The sequence below is a fragment of the Poecile atricapillus genome, chromosome 5 (genome assembly GCF_030490865.1).
Source record: "Poecile atricapillus isolate bPoeAtr1 chromosome 5, bPoeAtr1.hap1, whole genome shotgun sequence".
In the NCBI taxonomy this organism is placed as follows: Eukaryota; Metazoa; Chordata; class Aves; order Passeriformes; family Paridae; genus Poecile; species Poecile atricapillus.
The window spans coordinates 26,560,349-26,577,929 of NC_081253.1; the positions used below are offsets into that span (position 1 = coordinate 26,560,349).

Below are 17,581 nucleotides of genomic sequence, written 5' to 3' on the forward strand. Positions count from 1 at the left end.
TGTGTCCCCCTCCTGCTTTGTGTCCCCCCTCCTGCTTTGTGTCCCCCCTCCTGCTTTGTGTCCCCCCTCCTGCTTTGTGTCCCCCCTCCTGCTTTGTGTCCCCCTCCTGCTTTGTCCTTGGACAGCCCGGGTGTGCACAGCGCGGTGCCTGGCTGACCTACTTGCGTGCCGCGGCCCTGCTGAGGAAGCGAGCAGCTGCGTGCCGGTGGGGGGCAGGCGGAAAGCGCCGGTTCTCACCCTCAGAAATCCCCGCTTATTTCACAGGCAGGGTTATCTGTACTGGAAACAGGCAGAAATTTTCCTACCCGCGGGAAGAGAGGCTCTAAGAAACGCTCGAGTTTTGATTTATATCAGACATTCATTGCTGTATTTTACGCAACCATCTGTAGGAGTCAGCACGCCTTTGTTTCCTCCATGTAAGGAGTATGCTGGAAAGCCAATAGTCAGAGAAATACATGGACTTGCATAATTCTGAAGGGTTTTTTTTAGGTTGTTGTTTGTTTTTTTTTTTCCCCAAAGGAAAGACTTCGGTACTTTACATAACATAACCAATTTTTAAAAATCCCACAACCAGCAATATTACCAAAGAAATTAGGTTCAAGGAGGTAGAGAATTTCCGAGTTCTACCTTGTTTTGAAGTACTGGTTCTGGCCCTGCTGGCAGGCTCAGGACTGTTATTATGTAACAACTCCAGTTACTTAGCTGGCTGCCCTAAAACACTGCATTCATCCTGTTTGCTAGCACTAACCCCTCTCAGGCAAGCAAATTGGCATTATGAGATTACAGATTGCTCTTAAATTAAAGTCTGCTTTTTTAAGATATCTGTTTCTGATGAAGTGCAGATAGGGAAATAAGAAACATAATAAAGCACCTGAGAATTCATGAGGTTATTAGGGCAAGTGTCATTGGTGGTGCATGTAAATGCAAAGCTGACTTTGGGTTTTGTGGGAAGAAGCTTGTGTAAGTGCATTTGGTATTTTTAAAACAGTTTTTGTTTTCTCTTTCAGTGCATTCTATGTTGAATTTGAGCTGTCAAAAAAGAAAAGCAGAAGCTCTTCTGCTGTATGTTCACGATTTTCACAGGCTCAGCAGATTAGCTTTGAAGATCCTGTACAAATCTAGTTTGTGTCTTGAAGCATCCACAACTGATGGAGCAAGAAGGGAGTCAAGAAAGGTGGTGTTACTGTTAGTGTGTATGCTGATGAGCACATTCTAACGCTGTACTTTTATGGCTATGTATGTGGATAGGTAGCTGCATTCTGGCTCACATGAGTGTTAGCTTTTATTATGGGATTACACAAAAAAATTTGGTTTGCCAGAGTCTGAGAATTTGGTCTTAGCACTGTAAGGCTCCGTTTTTAAAAACCCCATTAACATTTATAAAAAGCGGTAATGTTCAGGATAGAATATTTGTCATTTTCCATTCTGTTAGTATTGTGTGTTGCTGTGGAGCCCTTGCATGGCTTATTTTGTTGCTTTGTGTGTGTTATTAAGCTCATAATGAGCTCTTACTGTGAGCTTGGCATAGCATGAACATATTTGGCTTTTCTGCCTGCTTGGCCTTGCCTAAGAAAGATCATCTTCATTCTGTAGTTTGTATAGCATTTGTTTTGTTTCTCTTTATTTATTTTTTCCCTCCCTTGTTAATTCTGAATTGTTTTAACAATTGTGATTAAAACTAATTCCCATGAGTCTAAATACTGATTGTTTCACTGTCTGGTAAAAGTGCACCTCTTGGTGTAGCTGTGTTTGTAACTTGGCATTCAGCGACATGCAGAAATGCAGGCACAGACTGCAGCTGCTTTGGTGTTTGGTGTTATTACAAGGGAACATGGCACACAGAGCATTGAGCTGTTTGTGTTAATGAGTGCCCTCTGCCCACAGCTAATGAATGTACTCTGCCTTTTCCCAAAGGTAGCTGGTAAAGTTAAAACTCTGTTTAGTAGCATGAGGATAATAATCTATTTCAATTGAGCTAATTTGTGTTGATTCATTGATTTTTACGTTCATGTTATTTTATGGTTCTCATGTGTGGGTTATTTTTCTACTTGCTGGCCACTTAGAGCTAAGCATATGCCTATGCCAGCAGCAATGCCATGCAGGATTCGGCTGAGCAGTTGCAGAGGGGATGTTAGGACTCCATGCTACAGTCCAAACAGCTTGCAGCCTAAATGTAACCTTTTAGGTAGGTGTTGCTTCTTGTGCAGAACTCTGAATAGCCATGCTGTGCCAATGTAAAGCAGGGCAACTGTTCTGTATCTGTTTTAATGATACATCTTTGCAAATTTGTTCAAATGCAACTGCCTGGGTGCAGATTTGCTTAATTCATACTGATCCCATTGCTTGCATGGTTGCAATGACTTTAAAAAAAATACAAACTGTGCCTAAATAGAAAAGTGAGTTTTGTTGTGGCATATTATCTTGGTAAAGAAACCTTGGCGAGGTATTGGAGGTAGGCCTAAGGAAAGTGACTTTTGCTCCAAGATCTGCTGTTGTGGGAAGGGTTATATGACTTCACATAATTGTTAGTGTTGGAAGGGATCTCTGGAGACCATCGAGTCCGACCCCTGGCACATCAGGGTCAGCTGGAGCAGGTGCCACAGGAACACGTCCAGGTGGAGTTTGATTGTCTCCAGAGACTCCGTGACTTTCTGGGCAGCCTGTTCCAGTGCTCGGCCACCCTCAACGTAAAGCAGTTCTTTCTCAAGCTGAGCTGGAACTTACTATGTTTTAGTTTATGGCCATCACTCCTCCTGTCACCGAGCACCACTGAGAAATGTCTGGCACCATCCTCTTGACACCGCCTTTGAGGTATTTATATGCACTCATGAGATCCCCTCGCAATCTCCTCCAGACTGAACAGGCCCAGCTCCCGCAGTCTCTCCTCATGACGAGAGATGCTCCGGGCCTTTGATCACCTCTGTGGCCTCCGCCGGACTCTCCCCAGCTGCTCCGGTCGCCACGGTGCCCTCAACGTTCGCCGCTTCTTTCAACGGCGATTCCTCCGCGGCCCTGTTGGCAGCCGGTGCCGCGGCGGCTCCGTGCGAGGTTCGGGAGCGGCCGCGGGCGGAGCCCGGGTGGGAAGTGAGCTCAGGCGCACAGGAAATCCCGCCCGTGCCGCGGCCCTGTGTTTGCGCTGCGGGCAGAGAAAGGAGCGGAGCGCCTGCAGCGGCCCAGCCGAGCCTGCCGCACGACACGGGGCCGAGCCATGTCTGACCAGGTACGGGCAGCCGTCCCGGCCGCGGGGGGACGGCACGGCGAGAGCGGCGGCCCCGGGGGCGCGGGAGGAGCCGCCTGCGCCCCCCCGCCCGCACTCTCCGCGGCCGCGGGGCAGCCCCGGCCCGGGGCGAGCGGAGTCGCGGCCGCCCGGAGGGCGCCGGGGGGACTGTTCCACTAGGGCAGTGTGAGTGGATGTGTGTGGATGCCGATCTCCGACCTCGGCCAGATACGGGCCCTCTCCCCCCGCATTTTAATCCTTTTTCCCCCTTCCCTCGGGGTGTTTGGCGAGGAGGGCGGGCGGGCTCCAGGCAGGGATACTCGGGGGCCGGGGCGGCGTCCGGACGGAGCGGGATCGCCCCCGGGGCAGCCCCGGCCCTGGAAACCCGGGAGTGCAGCGAGGGGTGAGCCATGTTGCACAACAGTTGTTTTCTTTCCTTTTCGATTTCCCGGGTGTGTGGTGGGATGCTTTTCCCCCGGAGCGGGCTTTGTGCGGGTTAGGCTGGGCTTGCCAGGTCCTCTGTTCGCCCTAGGAATGCGAAAGCCTGATTTTCTCCCCCTCCTTTCTCAGCTGAACGTTGCTTGCCTGTATTAAACACCCCGTCCTTTATCAAGGCTCCCTCCTGCCTTCGCTCCGAGTAATATTCTCGTTATATCCCTGTCATTTTTGTCTTCTGAGCCGGGGACTTAAATAGGTGCTTGTACCGCAAGTTCCTGGGTTGCTCGGCCTGGCATGCTAACAGTGCTTTGCTTACAACTATTGCTTTAGGCTATGTGACCTGCTGGTGGAAAGTTAAAACAGCGTTCCGGTTTTAATTTGTGTGCTGTTTTGCTTTATTTTCTATATTGTCGTCATAGGGCACTGTTTTCTAACTTTGTTTTTTCCCGAAGTCCAACCATCGTGATAATGTCAGTACCTAGAAATGTTTCTTGTAGTGCTGTGAAGAATAGTACTGGTGCCAGCCAGGAAATTAAAAGTCCCCAGAGACAAGGCTCAGCTTAGTGCATACCGTGCCTGCTTCGGGGAGTAGCCTTGGTGCAGTGTGAGCGGTGAAAAGAAGCCAGCGCTGTGTGCTGGTGGTCTTCCTCCCCGCCCCCGACTTTCCAGCACAATGCAGCTGACGATGGTGCTGCTGCCTCTCAGTGCTTGGGAGAGGGGCAGCTGGGAGCACAGCGATTGCTGCCTCCTGGGAGGACACATTGCCCCTGTAGTAAGATATGTGAAAGTGATTGCATTAAAAAAAATTAAAGAAAAAAAAAAAAAGAAAAAAACCCCACCAACAATTTCTGAACTAGATTTTATAGACAGATGTTCACGTGACCTGCTCTGTAGCTGTCTGCATACGTGATCCATAGTGTGTTTTAACAAATAGCAGCTTTCAGTAGTGAGGTAAATCCTTCTCCAGGCAAGTTCTGCTAAAACACATATATTTTGTCTTTGGGACTGCTTGAAGTATGTAAAATTCCATGTATGTGATAACCTGTGTATCTTAAAAGTTTGTGAGTAAGGAGCTTGCTGTTTATTTTTAATAGATAAGCAAAATACTGTTAGGTGTTGTGTCATTCATTTCTGGGGGGCTGTGCAACAAGAGCTAAACAGATGTTTAAGTGGAAGGATAATGAAAGGTTATGCAGCACTATAAATTTAATTCCTCTGTTTATCAATTCTACAAGAATAACTGGATTATCTAAAGTTGTGAGTTGCTTAGAGTATTGTTCTTTTTGGCCCTGGAATTAAGTTAAGAGGGTGGTCATTTATCACCAGTAAAATAAGGGGTTACTTTATTTTTAGTGGGAAATTGACTTTTGTGATAAATAAAAATGCTTGAAAGAAAGGCAGACTTAAAAAAACCCCACATAGTTGCTTAGTGGGATCTAAGCAAAAATTAAACAAAACACAAGTTGATTTCCCCTCCTTTAAGTGTCTTAGGCTGTTTTTGCTTTATTTGACTCTAAATGTTATCTGTTCATGTACTGCTAATAAAGGATGCTATAGTTTGTATTTATGTTTTCCACTCCTGTAAAAAATGTATGAGTTTATTTGCTTTGTTAGGAACTATGTTATACTTCTATTCCTCTAGTAATTTTGGTTTTGTTGATTTTTCTTTAAAATGCTGAGTATGGGGTTTAGTTTTCTAAGTTAGACATTGAAGTTTGAGCCCTTCTGAAAATTGGAGGAGGAAACTTGCAGTATGTTGCCTCACAGTGTTTGTTTTGTGTGTTTTATTTTTGTTAGTTGCAATAGCAATACTAGTGTGTTTCATCCAAGAAACTTTGTGTGCTTTTTAAGGTCATTATGTAAGTGTGAGACAGTGCTAAGACCCTTATTTTGTACTCTTTAGGAAAACTGCAATGAAGCCTTTAAATCCTCTAATGAAAAGTTAGAAATGGGAGTGTTGTGGTATTTCTGTTCTCTTTGTATGGTGTTCATGTCCTATTTCATAGGACATCCTAAAGCACCTTTCACACTTTTCACACTGCAAGAAGTCTGGAGGCTTGCTTGATGATTGCTGATCCAGGATTTTGTTAATGAATGCTAGTAGTTTTAACAACTTTGCGATCTCCTTCCTTTTTTTATTCTGAAGTCTTCTTGTGTTACCTTAACCATTTGGCATTGAATGGCAGTATAGCTCACTGACAAACTGCAGAGAGCATTTTCAGACTTGCTGGGTCTTGTATCCTGATGTAAAATATTTTGCTCCATTTCTAAGCTTTGATTATTGGCGCTTCTGTTATTTGATTTAATATTATTTCTCTTTTCCTGAAGCTACAGTTTTCTTTCCTCTTATTTTGTGGGTGAGAGGTTGTGGAACTTTAAACGAGCATCTTTATGGTTTGAAGACTACAATCCCATCTGCTTATGCTACTGTTTGCTGCTTTCCCTATTTGTTTTTAATACTAGTCCCCTTTCCTTGAGGGTAGGAATCAAATATGAATCATAATTTTATCAGTCATACTGGCCAGAGGCACTGTCATAGTAGCAATGATCATTAGTAATTCCTTGTACAGGATGATTCGGTTTGGAAGCCTGAGTAGGTTTGATCTGTTAGATGTGTTACAATGTACAGAACTATGTAACTACTACCAATACCTCTACTGCTGGGATAATATGCTGTCATGCAATTTGTAAAGTAAATTTAGACAGTGACTGACCTTAAATGTCATGCAAAGGGACAGAGTGTTCTTGCAAATTATTTCAGTAATAGTGAAACAGAAGCTAGTTTTGAAGTTACAGACTTCAGATCAGTAGAGGTCTGAATCTTGCTCTGATTCCTAGAGCATAAAGACATTAAAACTGCTGTTTGTGTAAGTTATCAGAACAAGTTGCAGGTTCTTATTTTTTCTTTCTTTCTTGTCAGGAGTGAATACCACTGTGTTTATATTCCTGCAAGTAGTCCCAGAAGCTTAGAGTCCAAATGTGTTAGGGAAAACTTTGGTGGGGAACACAGGGGGTCTGACTGTTACCCATGAAGAACTCCTTCCATGCTTATAAAGTGACTTGCTTGAAGGCCCGTGTGTGTCAAGCTTCTTGAAAGCTTGGGCTGAGTTTTTGGATTTGAGCTTGAAGGGTGATGAATCAGACCCTGCAGTTTAGGTTGTGCCTGGATGAGTATTAAAAAAATAAAAGGTATTCAAACCAGGTGGAGTCTCTAGTTCATACTTCTTTCCATTGTAGAAACTGAATTGATCTGGGTTGAGGCAGTCAGTCAAACTGATAGAAAGAACACTTCCTCTCTTTCTTTATTCCAGATTGAGATTGGTACAGATGGGAAGGATGTTTGCTGACTTGGCCTATGCCCTTTCTTATGATCTTTTAATGTTCAAAGTTGTGTGTGTTTAACTTCTTTAAGGAGGAGGGGGGGAAAAGCTTAAAAAGGTTTTAATCTGAAGATAGAGACCTATGTGGATGGACTTTATAGAGAAGGTTAGTATTTGGCGTGCTTTTGGCACTTGAGCCTAAATTTCAAGTCCAACGATACAAAGGATATTTCTGTACATTTAGCAGAAAGTCCCTTTTGGAATGGGAGCCTGTAGTAGGCACCTGTACGTATTTTGTTTATTTTGTCTACAATGTTAAGCAGTAAAATATAAAAGGAAGATTTCAAACATGATCAGCAGGGTACCTGTGGTTATGACTACTGAATGAAACAATTCTTCACTGAGCACTACCTAGACCTGATGTCTGTAAAACCCCTTTGTCCTGCAGTGGAACATAGCTAAAAGCCTGATGCAGGATATGTAGTGACAGGCAAGGAATGGGGTTAATAGTACCTGATTTCTCACTTGTTTCATCTATCAACCAGTAACATGAAAACTCTGATGTCCTTAATTAATGTCTTAGAGTGTGTAACACTTAAACTCTTTTGATGAGCTTTAGTGCTCAAGTTGTTGAATCAAACTTGTCTGTACAGTTTATTCTTATCCTGGAAAGATATCAAAACACTATAGTGCTTGGAACTGCACCTTTCAGAACTTTGAAGTATTGTGGTCTTCAAACAAATGTGGTAGAAGGAGGCTCTTTTGTTGTCATAGAAAAGAAGGTAGCTGACCAGCCTTTTGAAAATAAGGACTACCTTTGATGCAATGGGTTGAAAAATGTTTGCATGGTTCACTCTCTTTAAGTTGATAGGGTGTCACAAGTGCTTTCTGTTTACTCTCCTCACAATGTTCCTTTTTTTCTTTCAAATATCTGAGCCTCTTAGTACGCTTCTTGTGGGGTTTTTGCAGTTTGTTTGTTGTCTAGGAATTAGAGGTATAAAATCACACTTCTTATTTTTGTATGTCATCTCTTTCAAAATTATTCTTCTCTCATCTCTTATGCTCTTCATGCTGTTTCTTTCCTTTCATTAATTAAACTTCTCACAGGTAGACAGACAACCTTTCATAATACTATGTTGCTGTTATTTTTGTGAACGCACACACAGAGAGAAGACATCTTGAGTAGTCTGATTTCATCCAATAAAGAGGATGACAGCTGCCATACTGCCCAGTGAAAGTAATGAAGTGTTGAATTGATCAGGCTTTTTTTGTTTTCCTTCCAGGAAGCAAAACCTTCAGCTGAGGACTTAGGAGATAAGAAAGAAGGGGAGTACATTAAACTCAAAGTCATTGGGCAGGTGAGTTTTTTACATAATTGCTTGTTGACATTTGATGGAGGTGTGACTTCTTGTATGGTAGAAATGACTAAATGCAAGTTGATACTTTCAGTTCTTCAGTGTGATCCTCCCCTGCCATAAACTACTTTCAGTTGCCAGAAATGTGTATTTGTATACTCTGGTGTGCTTTTTTTGATTCATTGAGGGATTAATTTATCCAAGGGTATGAATAAGTGGAAAACTTGGTAAATTCAGGTCCTCAAAGTTTGTGTAGTACCCTAGGCATGAGATCAGCTTTCTTTTTCAGGGATAGGAAAAGGATTGTTGGCTGCCCTCTTGGTAGATGTAGCAACGAGATGAATGGTGGATTAGAAGTCTGTATTCTGTCTGTGTTGGAATGTGAATGTTGAGAATGTTGGAATCTTCTGTGCAAAGAGCCCCTAGCTCAGATGACTTAACTAAGATTGTTTGAGTTGTATTGTTTCCTGCAGTTGGGTGGAGACAGATGACTTTCAGGTAGGACTAACAGAAACTACCTTACCTCTTGATGGCCTAATCAGCAATTGCAAGAACACATTGAAAAGCTGAAAGTGGCCCACATGTCTTTTGCACAGAACCTCTTGCAATCTGTTTTATCTGTAGCTATTTTGACAGTTGCAGCTACTTGTATTTTATGGCTGGTGGGAAGGACTACAGAATAACAAGACCTGAGATTTCTCCTTAGGTTAGTCTTGTGTTGCCAAGTCTGCCTGCATCTAACTTCTAGATAATTACTCTAATTGAACGAGGTTTCGTATGTATTTTGAGGTGCAAGCTTTAACTTGTCTCTTTAGGAATCTTAGAGCAGAAATCCCCTGCATATGTATGTTTGTATTTCATAAGTATATCATCTGGGTAAAGATGGCAGCACAGACTGAACCATGTATGGGTTTTAGTAATTTTAAATCCAAAACCTCCATGCTGAGCCTAAGGCTATACTATGCCATCTGTTTTTTTAAGAAGAACTTCCTGTGGAAGTACATAGTGAATTTAGTGACTGATAAATCATCCTGGAGGTTCACGACATGATGCACCAAGGTATGCATGGTGATATGCCATATTTCATGATATGACATGCCGTATTTCTTGTAAGTTTTATATAAGTTTTTTCTTAATGGAATGTTTAAAAATAAAAAAGTTAGCAGTTACTACAAGGAGAGTAAAATTTTTTCTTTTCTGTCCTTAGGACAGCAGTGAAATTCACTTCAAGGTGAAAATGACAACACACCTCAAGAAACTCAAAGAATCATACTGTCAAAGACAGGTTTGTGAATGACACTTTGCAAGAAGAAAATAAAACCCCAAACCACTTTTCTCACTGTACTTTCAAATAGACTTTTGAGATATCTGATGGTACAAATATAATGGATCAATGGATCTCCTAATTTCTTTTGACAAGTAAAAGTATTCCTATGTAAGACAACTGTGAAGATATACCCTAAGAAATCTGCAGTATTAATTGTGGATGTAGGTAAATAGTAACAATTGTTACAGAACAAAAACTTATCTTCACTTCCAGATTCTGTGGCAGATATTGTGGATTCACAGCTGCTATTTCCAGAAGCCCTGGCCTAGTTTGCCCTCTGCTTTGGGGATAGATGCCTTATGTGGCCTTTTCTTGGATAAATGTGTTGGAGTTCACTTCAGGAGATACAATCATAAGTAATAATACTTCGGGGGCTTTTTCCTAATACTATGGGACAAGTTGAACTTGTCATTGAAGTGTTCTTTTGCAAAATGTGTTCTTTTTTGCTGTCTTTCTGGAGTAGGAGGAAAGAAGACATCAAACACCAGATACATTTGTAGCCAAATCCAAATGGTTAAAGTTATGATTAATTTTAAAAATCTGAAATTAAAAAAAAAAAAATCTTGGAAATAATTCATGCAGCAGTCTTACTGACTAATGAACATGCATGTGTGGAATTCTTTCTTAAAGAGATAATTGTTTGAATGAACACACCTGTATCTCCCAAGCTGAATTCTGGAGGGTCTATGATTTCCTTTGCAGTAGTCAAAACAGTTTTTGGTGTCAAGTAGCCTTTCTCGGGTAAAGGGACTATGAACAGTTCTTCCACATTGGCCAGAGGGATCGTTGAAACAGTGTGAAGATCTGTCCTTACATGAAAAAATTTTCTGCCTAGTTATTTGCATGCAGTATTTGAGAGCTAAGTGATAAAATTGTGTCATATTTCACATGAGTTTGTTTTGCTCATAACTTGAAAGAGAAGGAAAAGATGAGGTGTTTGCCTTATCTAGTGATGTGAAGTATGACATTTTGCCAGAAGATGGGTGCATTTTGCAACAGACATACTTTAACTTAACTCTGTTTACCTTTGGGATGTTTGTTTCTCCTTGTTTGAGTACTGTTCATTTTTCTCCCCCTCGGCTCTGCTCTTTCTTGTTCCCAGTGCTGAACGTTTGTAGAAATGATAGTGGTAAAGGTTGCAATTCCTTCCTGTAGCCACAGGAGATTGGGAAAGCAAGAGTAGGAGTTCATGAAGTAAACATCATGTTCTTTCTGTTGTCTTAGGATCTTTAAATAAGGCTGATATGCAGTCCAGAAAAGTACATGTGTAATGATATTTTGGGAGAGAGGGTATAGTCAGTACTTAATTCATAAATCAAAAAAAGTTAAAAAAGCTGAAGAAACTTCCAAGTTGTTGAGCTAGAACTCCAGTGAGACTCTGGAATAAACATGCATTTTGTCACTATCTTTTTGAGTCACTTCTTTGTAGTCTACATGAGTGCAATAGAATATCTGAGCTCCCTGTGTAACAGGAACTAATGCTCTTTTATGACTTTCATGTGTTGTTTTCATTTAAAATGTTTTTTCTTGTAAACCCGTACAAGATTCAGTAAGTTGGGGTTTTTTTCTTATACATCTGTTTCTTTTTTTAGGGTGTTCCAATGAATTCACTCAGGTTTCTCTTCGAGGGTCAGAGAATTACTGATAATCATACCCCCAAGGAGGTGAGTTTCTTTCTAGAAATATAGTTTGACTATAGTTCCTTAACTAGGATCTTTTAGTACGGCAGATGGGCAGTTTGCAAAGAGCTGTTTGGACCTCCATGTGTAATGCCTCAGAAAGGAGAGTGTAGTCACTGCTTACTAGAGCGGGGGGAAAACCCCGGAATCTTCCCGTTGTTAACCTTGAACTTCAGTATGTCTTTGAATAAATAAGTATTTAGTTCACATTTAGTAGATCAAAGTGTAAATAAACAGAAAACAGTTACTTCTGTCCAGTGACTTCCACCAATTGTTATGAAAAAGCAGGAAGAAACTCATAATAATGACCTTCTGAAAATACCAAACTTGTTGACTGTGAAATTGAACAAGTTGCTCTCTGTGAGAGAATAGTTGTAAACAGGCTTTGAGTTGCAAGGTGTAGGTGTTAAGCTGTACTGTGGGCTAGTAGTGCACTATAGTATATATAATTCACATGGCTCTACAGCTAGTGCATTGACTATATTATTCACTATGATAATATGAATATCACTATGTGATAGTCATTATATCACAGGATGTTGGTGATGTCCTTGTTCCACTTAAACAAGGGGTTTAGAGAAAGGTAAAGCCAGCAGCTTCCAGGCTGATGTGTGCTGCTCCACAAGTGGGTCTTTCCTGTAAGGCTTTTGCTTTGACTCAAATACCTAAGTATGAAGAAGAAGGACTAAAAATTGTGAATGTTGTCTAGTGAGATAATGACTGAAACTTTCTTCACACATTTGATGAATTATGATGGGAGAGAGGAAAAAAGCATTGTCTAATTTGTCTAGGAGCTGCTCTGATTTCATCTCATACCAGATTTATAACAATTATTTGCTGTTTTTTTTCTCTGTTCTCACAGCTGGGGATGGAGGAGGAAGATGTGATTGAAGTTTATCAGGAACAGACGGGGGGTCACTCAACAGTCTAGATCCTTCTGATTTTCTTCCCCCTTAATCCTTTTTTATTTTTAAATAATAGTTCTTTTGTAATGTGGTGTTCAACACTGAAACTGGCACCCCATCTCTGGGAGTTTACTTTCAAGCGTCTGGTATTTTGAATTCTCGTGCTCATTATACACTATTGTTTCTGTTTTCATTGTGCTGAACTTCTGTGATCCAACTGCAACCTTGCTCCCCTCTTCCCTTCTGCCCTCCCCTTTAGGAATACATGTACTCACATGCATTTGTATGTTCACTGGGTTCGTGCATTTCAGGCACGAAGGCTGTAAGATCTGCCAGGTGGGCGAGTGTTCTTAACGACTTCCATATCTGCCCTGAAGTTTTGATGTGTGACTGTCTCACTCCTGGACTATAACTTTCAGTGCGAGATGAAGTTTTTCAGAGAACTAAACTGTGGAGAAGTTGTGTGTATCCATAACTCAGAGCTATTTTGCTTAAATTGTGCTGATGGCCCAATGAAGAAGATTGCCGAGATGGAAATGGAAAAGCTAGAACTGTTGTCATCTGTTCCTTGCTCCAGAGATGGCTTTGCTGAAGACGTGAAATTGAAAGCCCTAATGATTTTTAAATATTACCGGAAGAGCCCAGAAGCATTTTAACCTCATATAGCAATTAGTACGTACAGGTATCCATGCAAGAATGTTCACAGCAGCCAACTGGTGTTACTTTGACACTCTTGTTTGTACCTTTTGGCCTGGGACGTGGGTTTTGAATGGACATTGTCTGTACCAGCTTCATTTAAAATAAACAAGAAAACCAATTTTATAAACAACTTGCATTTTCTTTTCAAATGTTTGGAAATGAGCAAAACCATTAGAAGTTATAATTAGGGTATGCTTTTCCAGTGACTATAAGTTGAAGCCAGAAAAAAAATTGTGCTCTGTAAATATACCTCATAAAAATTTTTTTTTCTACTCGCCCTAGGAAAAGATTTGGTTTGCTTGTTTTGCAGGTGAGTCTTAGAGACTACTAGCTGTTTCTTTTCTTGAAGTGAATAGTCACATACAGTTACATAAATCTTCACTTCATGCACAGAATTTAAACTAAAAATGCAACTTGGAAGTAAATAAAGATGGCTTTTAATGTCTGCATTTCATATTATATGGTACCATTAAATAATCTATGATGGATGACACGAAAGTGTCATGAAAGTTCATTGGGCATTATTATCAGGGTCTACATGTTCCAGCTACCTGCAGGCTATAAATGGTCAGTTTGAGAACTTGTTACTGGATATGAAAGCTGAGGTGGGAGATTATGGGCAGAGTAGTGTGAAGAGAAGATTTCAGTACTCTCCCTGCTTCACCTCTTTTGCAGATGAATAGGACTTGTTTCGTAAATCAAGTTCCATATAAATGCCAGCTTCTGTTAAAGACACATGCTGGCACACTTGGAAAAAATAGCAGATTTTAATTACCTTTTTTATGGCATTTGCTGTAAAGCTAGACGTGCATTTTCTTTCATGCTTGTGGTTGTCCTGTTCCTGATTTAGTAATACTTTTGTATACATAGTTGAACTAAGCAATTTTTTAAAGATTAAAATTTTTGTTCACAAAATGTCAGAATATGGGGTTTTCTTGAAGTATTTTATGTAATTCAGCTCTTGAGGAGGGGAATTGCTATGATGATGTAGAATGACACAGCTTCTCTGCACTTACCTCCAATTGTTTTTTAAAATACTAAATATATTTTCTTGAGAATACCAGAAATGAAACAGCGTTGTGACTCTTACCAGATCATCTTTTAAATTAAAATTTGTATAATGCTCTTTTTTTTGTAGGCAAGTTCCTATTATCTCTCTTCTGCAAACCAGGAACAGGTGTAGCTTACTGGGGTCACTCTGGAAGCTGAAAGCAGAGCTGAAAACTGAATCCACATCCCTGGGGTTTCATGCTAGTACTCTAGTGGCTGCCCTGACTATCTTTCCTTCTAGCTGTTTACTTTCCTCTTCCAAATCTGTTTTATATGCTCATTTATATCAGCTTTCTAGCTGAAGCCACTGCATTTGGTTCTCTTGAGACTGTGGAGGAGGGTTTTCTGCAAAATACAGCTTCAGTAGGATGAAGCTCAAGGCAAAGATTGCTTTCTGTTCTGTAACCTTGTCCTAAAATACATCTCTTTATAGAGTGGATGTGGAACCAGTAACAGACTGATTTGACCTCTTTCTCAGACTCCTCGTGAAGCCTCAAAGAGCCTCAACAGAGCTGCTGGTCCAAAGTCATGTCTTTGCTGATAGAACAGTAATAATGGGAAAACTCTGCCTCGAAGATTAGTATTGAGAGCTCTGTGCAAAATGAGAAGACACATGTGCTACAGATAACACTAGTACCCTTCCTAAAGAAGTTAATTCTTGGGAATTTTGAAGTAAAACCTGAGTTTTGAAGTCAAGGAGCTAGACTGGATTCCCTTTCTCTCCTTTCCTTCTGAGCTCATCCTTTCCAAAGAATTTCTAAAAAGGAGGTCTAGAGTGGAAGTTTTAAAGCACTTATAGTTTCAAAGGCTATAACTGGAAATAAGGTTGGATTTCATATGTTGGAGAAAAACAGAAAATCTTTCTTCTTGCAATTTTTCTGTCTTTGCTTATTTGTATATTAGAAAAAGATTTGTTTTTAAGTGCTTAAAAATATATGTTGGGAGAATAAAACCATCTTCACTGAGTCAGTTATGGAATAGAATGTGGAAGTTAATACTTTATTTTGAATTGTGACAATACATTTAGTATTCACTATGGTGACGTATAAAAGCTTTATTGAAAGGCACTTTATAAAACTATCAATTTTAACAGCTTTTCTCAAAGCTCCTCTGCCTAAATGATTTGTGTATTTTCTTTAAGTATAAACATGTCTGCATGATCACCAGTTTGATAAAATTAGGATTTTTTTAAGTGAAATGCATAAATGTTGGCAGGATTTGAACTTCACTTAATATGTTAGATAATGCTAAAACGTGAATTCTGCCATGAATTTTGACCAGCCATGTATTGTTTTAGAAACTCTATGGTTGTTTACTAGTTTTTAGCTTTTCCTAATTTAAATGGAAATTATTTAAGAATAGTCTTTTAAAATATTTGTGTTGACCTGTGCTGTGCATCTTCAGTGTGCACACTTGAATTATTGCTGTTCAGGTAAATTGTCATAAATGAGAAAACCAACCTCTGAAGCACTCTACAGAGACCAGTAGAAATTTTGCTGGATGTTTAAACTGGTTTTGGTTTGCTTTTAGAACCAGTACTTAATGCATACCTAATGCAGTTCAGCTCCAATTTAGAGACTGCAAAAATTGGTTATTCTCCACAGGAAACTCTACAGGAACTGCAGTATTAATTGAATTTGCCAGAAAATATCAGAGAAGCAAAAAAATCCAGAATAATCGGATTAATAACAAAGATAAGAACTTAACCTTCCTGTTGTTTCTCTGTAATATTTTTATTGCTGAATCAGAAATCTAGCTTCTCCTTACAGTAGCATGTTTATTGCAATTTATTGTTCTGGAGGATTCCTCCAGAAGTCAGCACTGAGGTCTTTCATACCTTTTTGAACCTAGTGATTTCATTGTTTTAACACAAAATGGACCAAAGTATCTATTCTGGAACCTCTGGAGGTTAGTCTGGATTCATTTTTACTGGCTGATCAAACATGATTGATTTTACTTCTTATTGTTGGGATGTCAACACAGATTAGTGCTGCAGTCTAGGAAAATAAATGTGAATGAGTAGCAGCACCTGTGCCAAAAGGTTTCTCTTGAGCCAGATTGGATCCTTGAATTTGAGTGCAGCTGAAAGTTTGCTTCAATGACCCATTCCTAGCAGCAGGCATTTACTTGCTCTTTCATACTGGTTTCAGGCCTAGTTTCTCAAACAGGTGAATGTAAGAGAACACTTGTGGATGAAGGATATGTTGAGTGTGTTCCAGACTGGTAGCTTCCATTAGTCATGCTCCTTGGACTGCTGAGGTGGTTCCAGATTTGTCCTTTGCCTCCAGTGTTAATAAAGGGGATGCAGACAGAATTCCTTCTGGGGCCAGAAAGCCAGTGCATTGACTTGACACGTATACACTTGGTGAGTTGTTACTGGTGCACTGGCACTTTGATTTTTTTCTTTTTTTTTTTTTAATTGATTTTGCTGCAGTGCTTGTGGCACCTTCTGTAGCACTGAGGATGGGCAGGAGCCTGGGCTTCCTCAGGAGTTGTCTTTGAGCAAGCTTTGGAATAGGCTGTGGAAGAACATGTTGGCTTGTGCTGATACCTTCTTGTGGGCCAGCTTGTCTTGTCACAACAGGAAGAGTAGAGCAAGTGGTAGCTGCTAGTTGCTGTTCAGCTGTAGTTACTGCTTGGCTTCTTATCCCTGGTGGTGCTTTGTGGCTCATAAATTGGCCTAGAAGGCCTGTTATACAGTTTGGAGTGTTTTAATCTGTGCAGCCTCCCAGTTTCCGTGTTCTGAGGTCCTGCAGGAAGTTGTGGAAGTTCTGGAGACTGCTCTGATGGATTGTGTAAAGGTAACCATAACTTCAGGTGTTCAGGAAAATCCAATTTGGTTACTTTCTGTAATATATTATAAACACCAAAATAATTAGAGAATACAGGTGTATGTCAATTGCTGGTACAATTTGGGGAAATATTGAAAAACTTGTTAATTAGTAAAAGAAAAGCGTTCTGTCTTGGGGCTGGAGTTGATGGCAGTTTCCTGAGGTACCAGTGGTGCTCTCCAGTGTTAACTACTCTGATGGAACTCCTGCTACAGAGGTATTTTTGTATAGGCTGGCACTAGGTGTAAAGATGTGTTGATATAACTGAAGAAAAAAATTAACTTCACTCTTTGATTAATAGCTACATACCTGATTAAATTTAAAAGCTGTGCTTGTTATTTGGCTTCCTCTAGAGGTAGTCTGGCATCTTCCTCTTTCTTCGTTTGCTCCTCAGCCTTATTGTGTTACCTTTTCTCAGTTTTTTTCCCTTTGAATTCCAGGTGTTCTACTGCCATGTCAACCAGCTGCTGGCACTCTTCCTCTAACCACATTACCCCTTCTTTTTGTCTGCTTTTTTGTGCCTCTTTGAAACATCGCCAACAACTATTGGTTGGTTATATACTTTGTATTTAGGAAATAACTTTATCAGTTACAGATAAGAAGAAAATACTGTTACAATACTGGCATTACAAGCATTTAATATTGTCTCATATGAGTTTTTCTTAGATTGTAACTGGATTTTTTTCACGCCTTTCTCTGCAACTATTTGTTAGAACCTCTTTTTTTAAGGGCACATGCTGGGAGTTGGGCTTTCAGAGAA

The 17,581-nt window shown here is 40.4% G+C and overlaps 1 protein-coding gene across 1 annotated transcript; it reads left to right on the forward strand.

Annotated features, from left to right (window-relative positions):
• The first annotated feature begins 3,066 nt into the window (after nucleotides 1-3,066).
• On the forward strand, nucleotides 3,067-13,070 carry SUMO1 (small ubiquitin like modifier 1). The gene is made up of 5 exons (XM_058839505.1): nucleotides 3,067-3,220; nucleotides 8,259-8,333; nucleotides 9,538-9,615; nucleotides 11,250-11,321; nucleotides 12,199-13,070. Exons 1-5 carry the CDS (start codon nucleotides 3,209-3,211, stop codon nucleotides 12,265-12,267), a joined length of 306 nt encoding a protein of 101 aa, XP_058695488.1. The 5' UTR covers nucleotides 3,067-3,208; the 3' UTR covers nucleotides 12,268-13,070.
• The last annotated feature ends 4,511 nt before the right edge of the window (nucleotides 13,071-17,581 follow it).

Bases quoted from the DNA above. Each gene is read 5' to 3' on its own strand.
- SUMO1 (XM_058839505.1), top strand. The intron at 8,334-9,537 runs GTGAGTTTTTTA...TTCTGTCCTTAG, and splicing joins AACTCAAAGTCATTGGGCAG to GACAGCAGTGAAATTCACTT. The intron at 11,322-12,198 runs GTGAGTTTCTTT...CTGTTCTCACAG, and splicing joins ATAATCATACCCCCAAGGAG to CTGGGGATGGAGGAGGAAGA.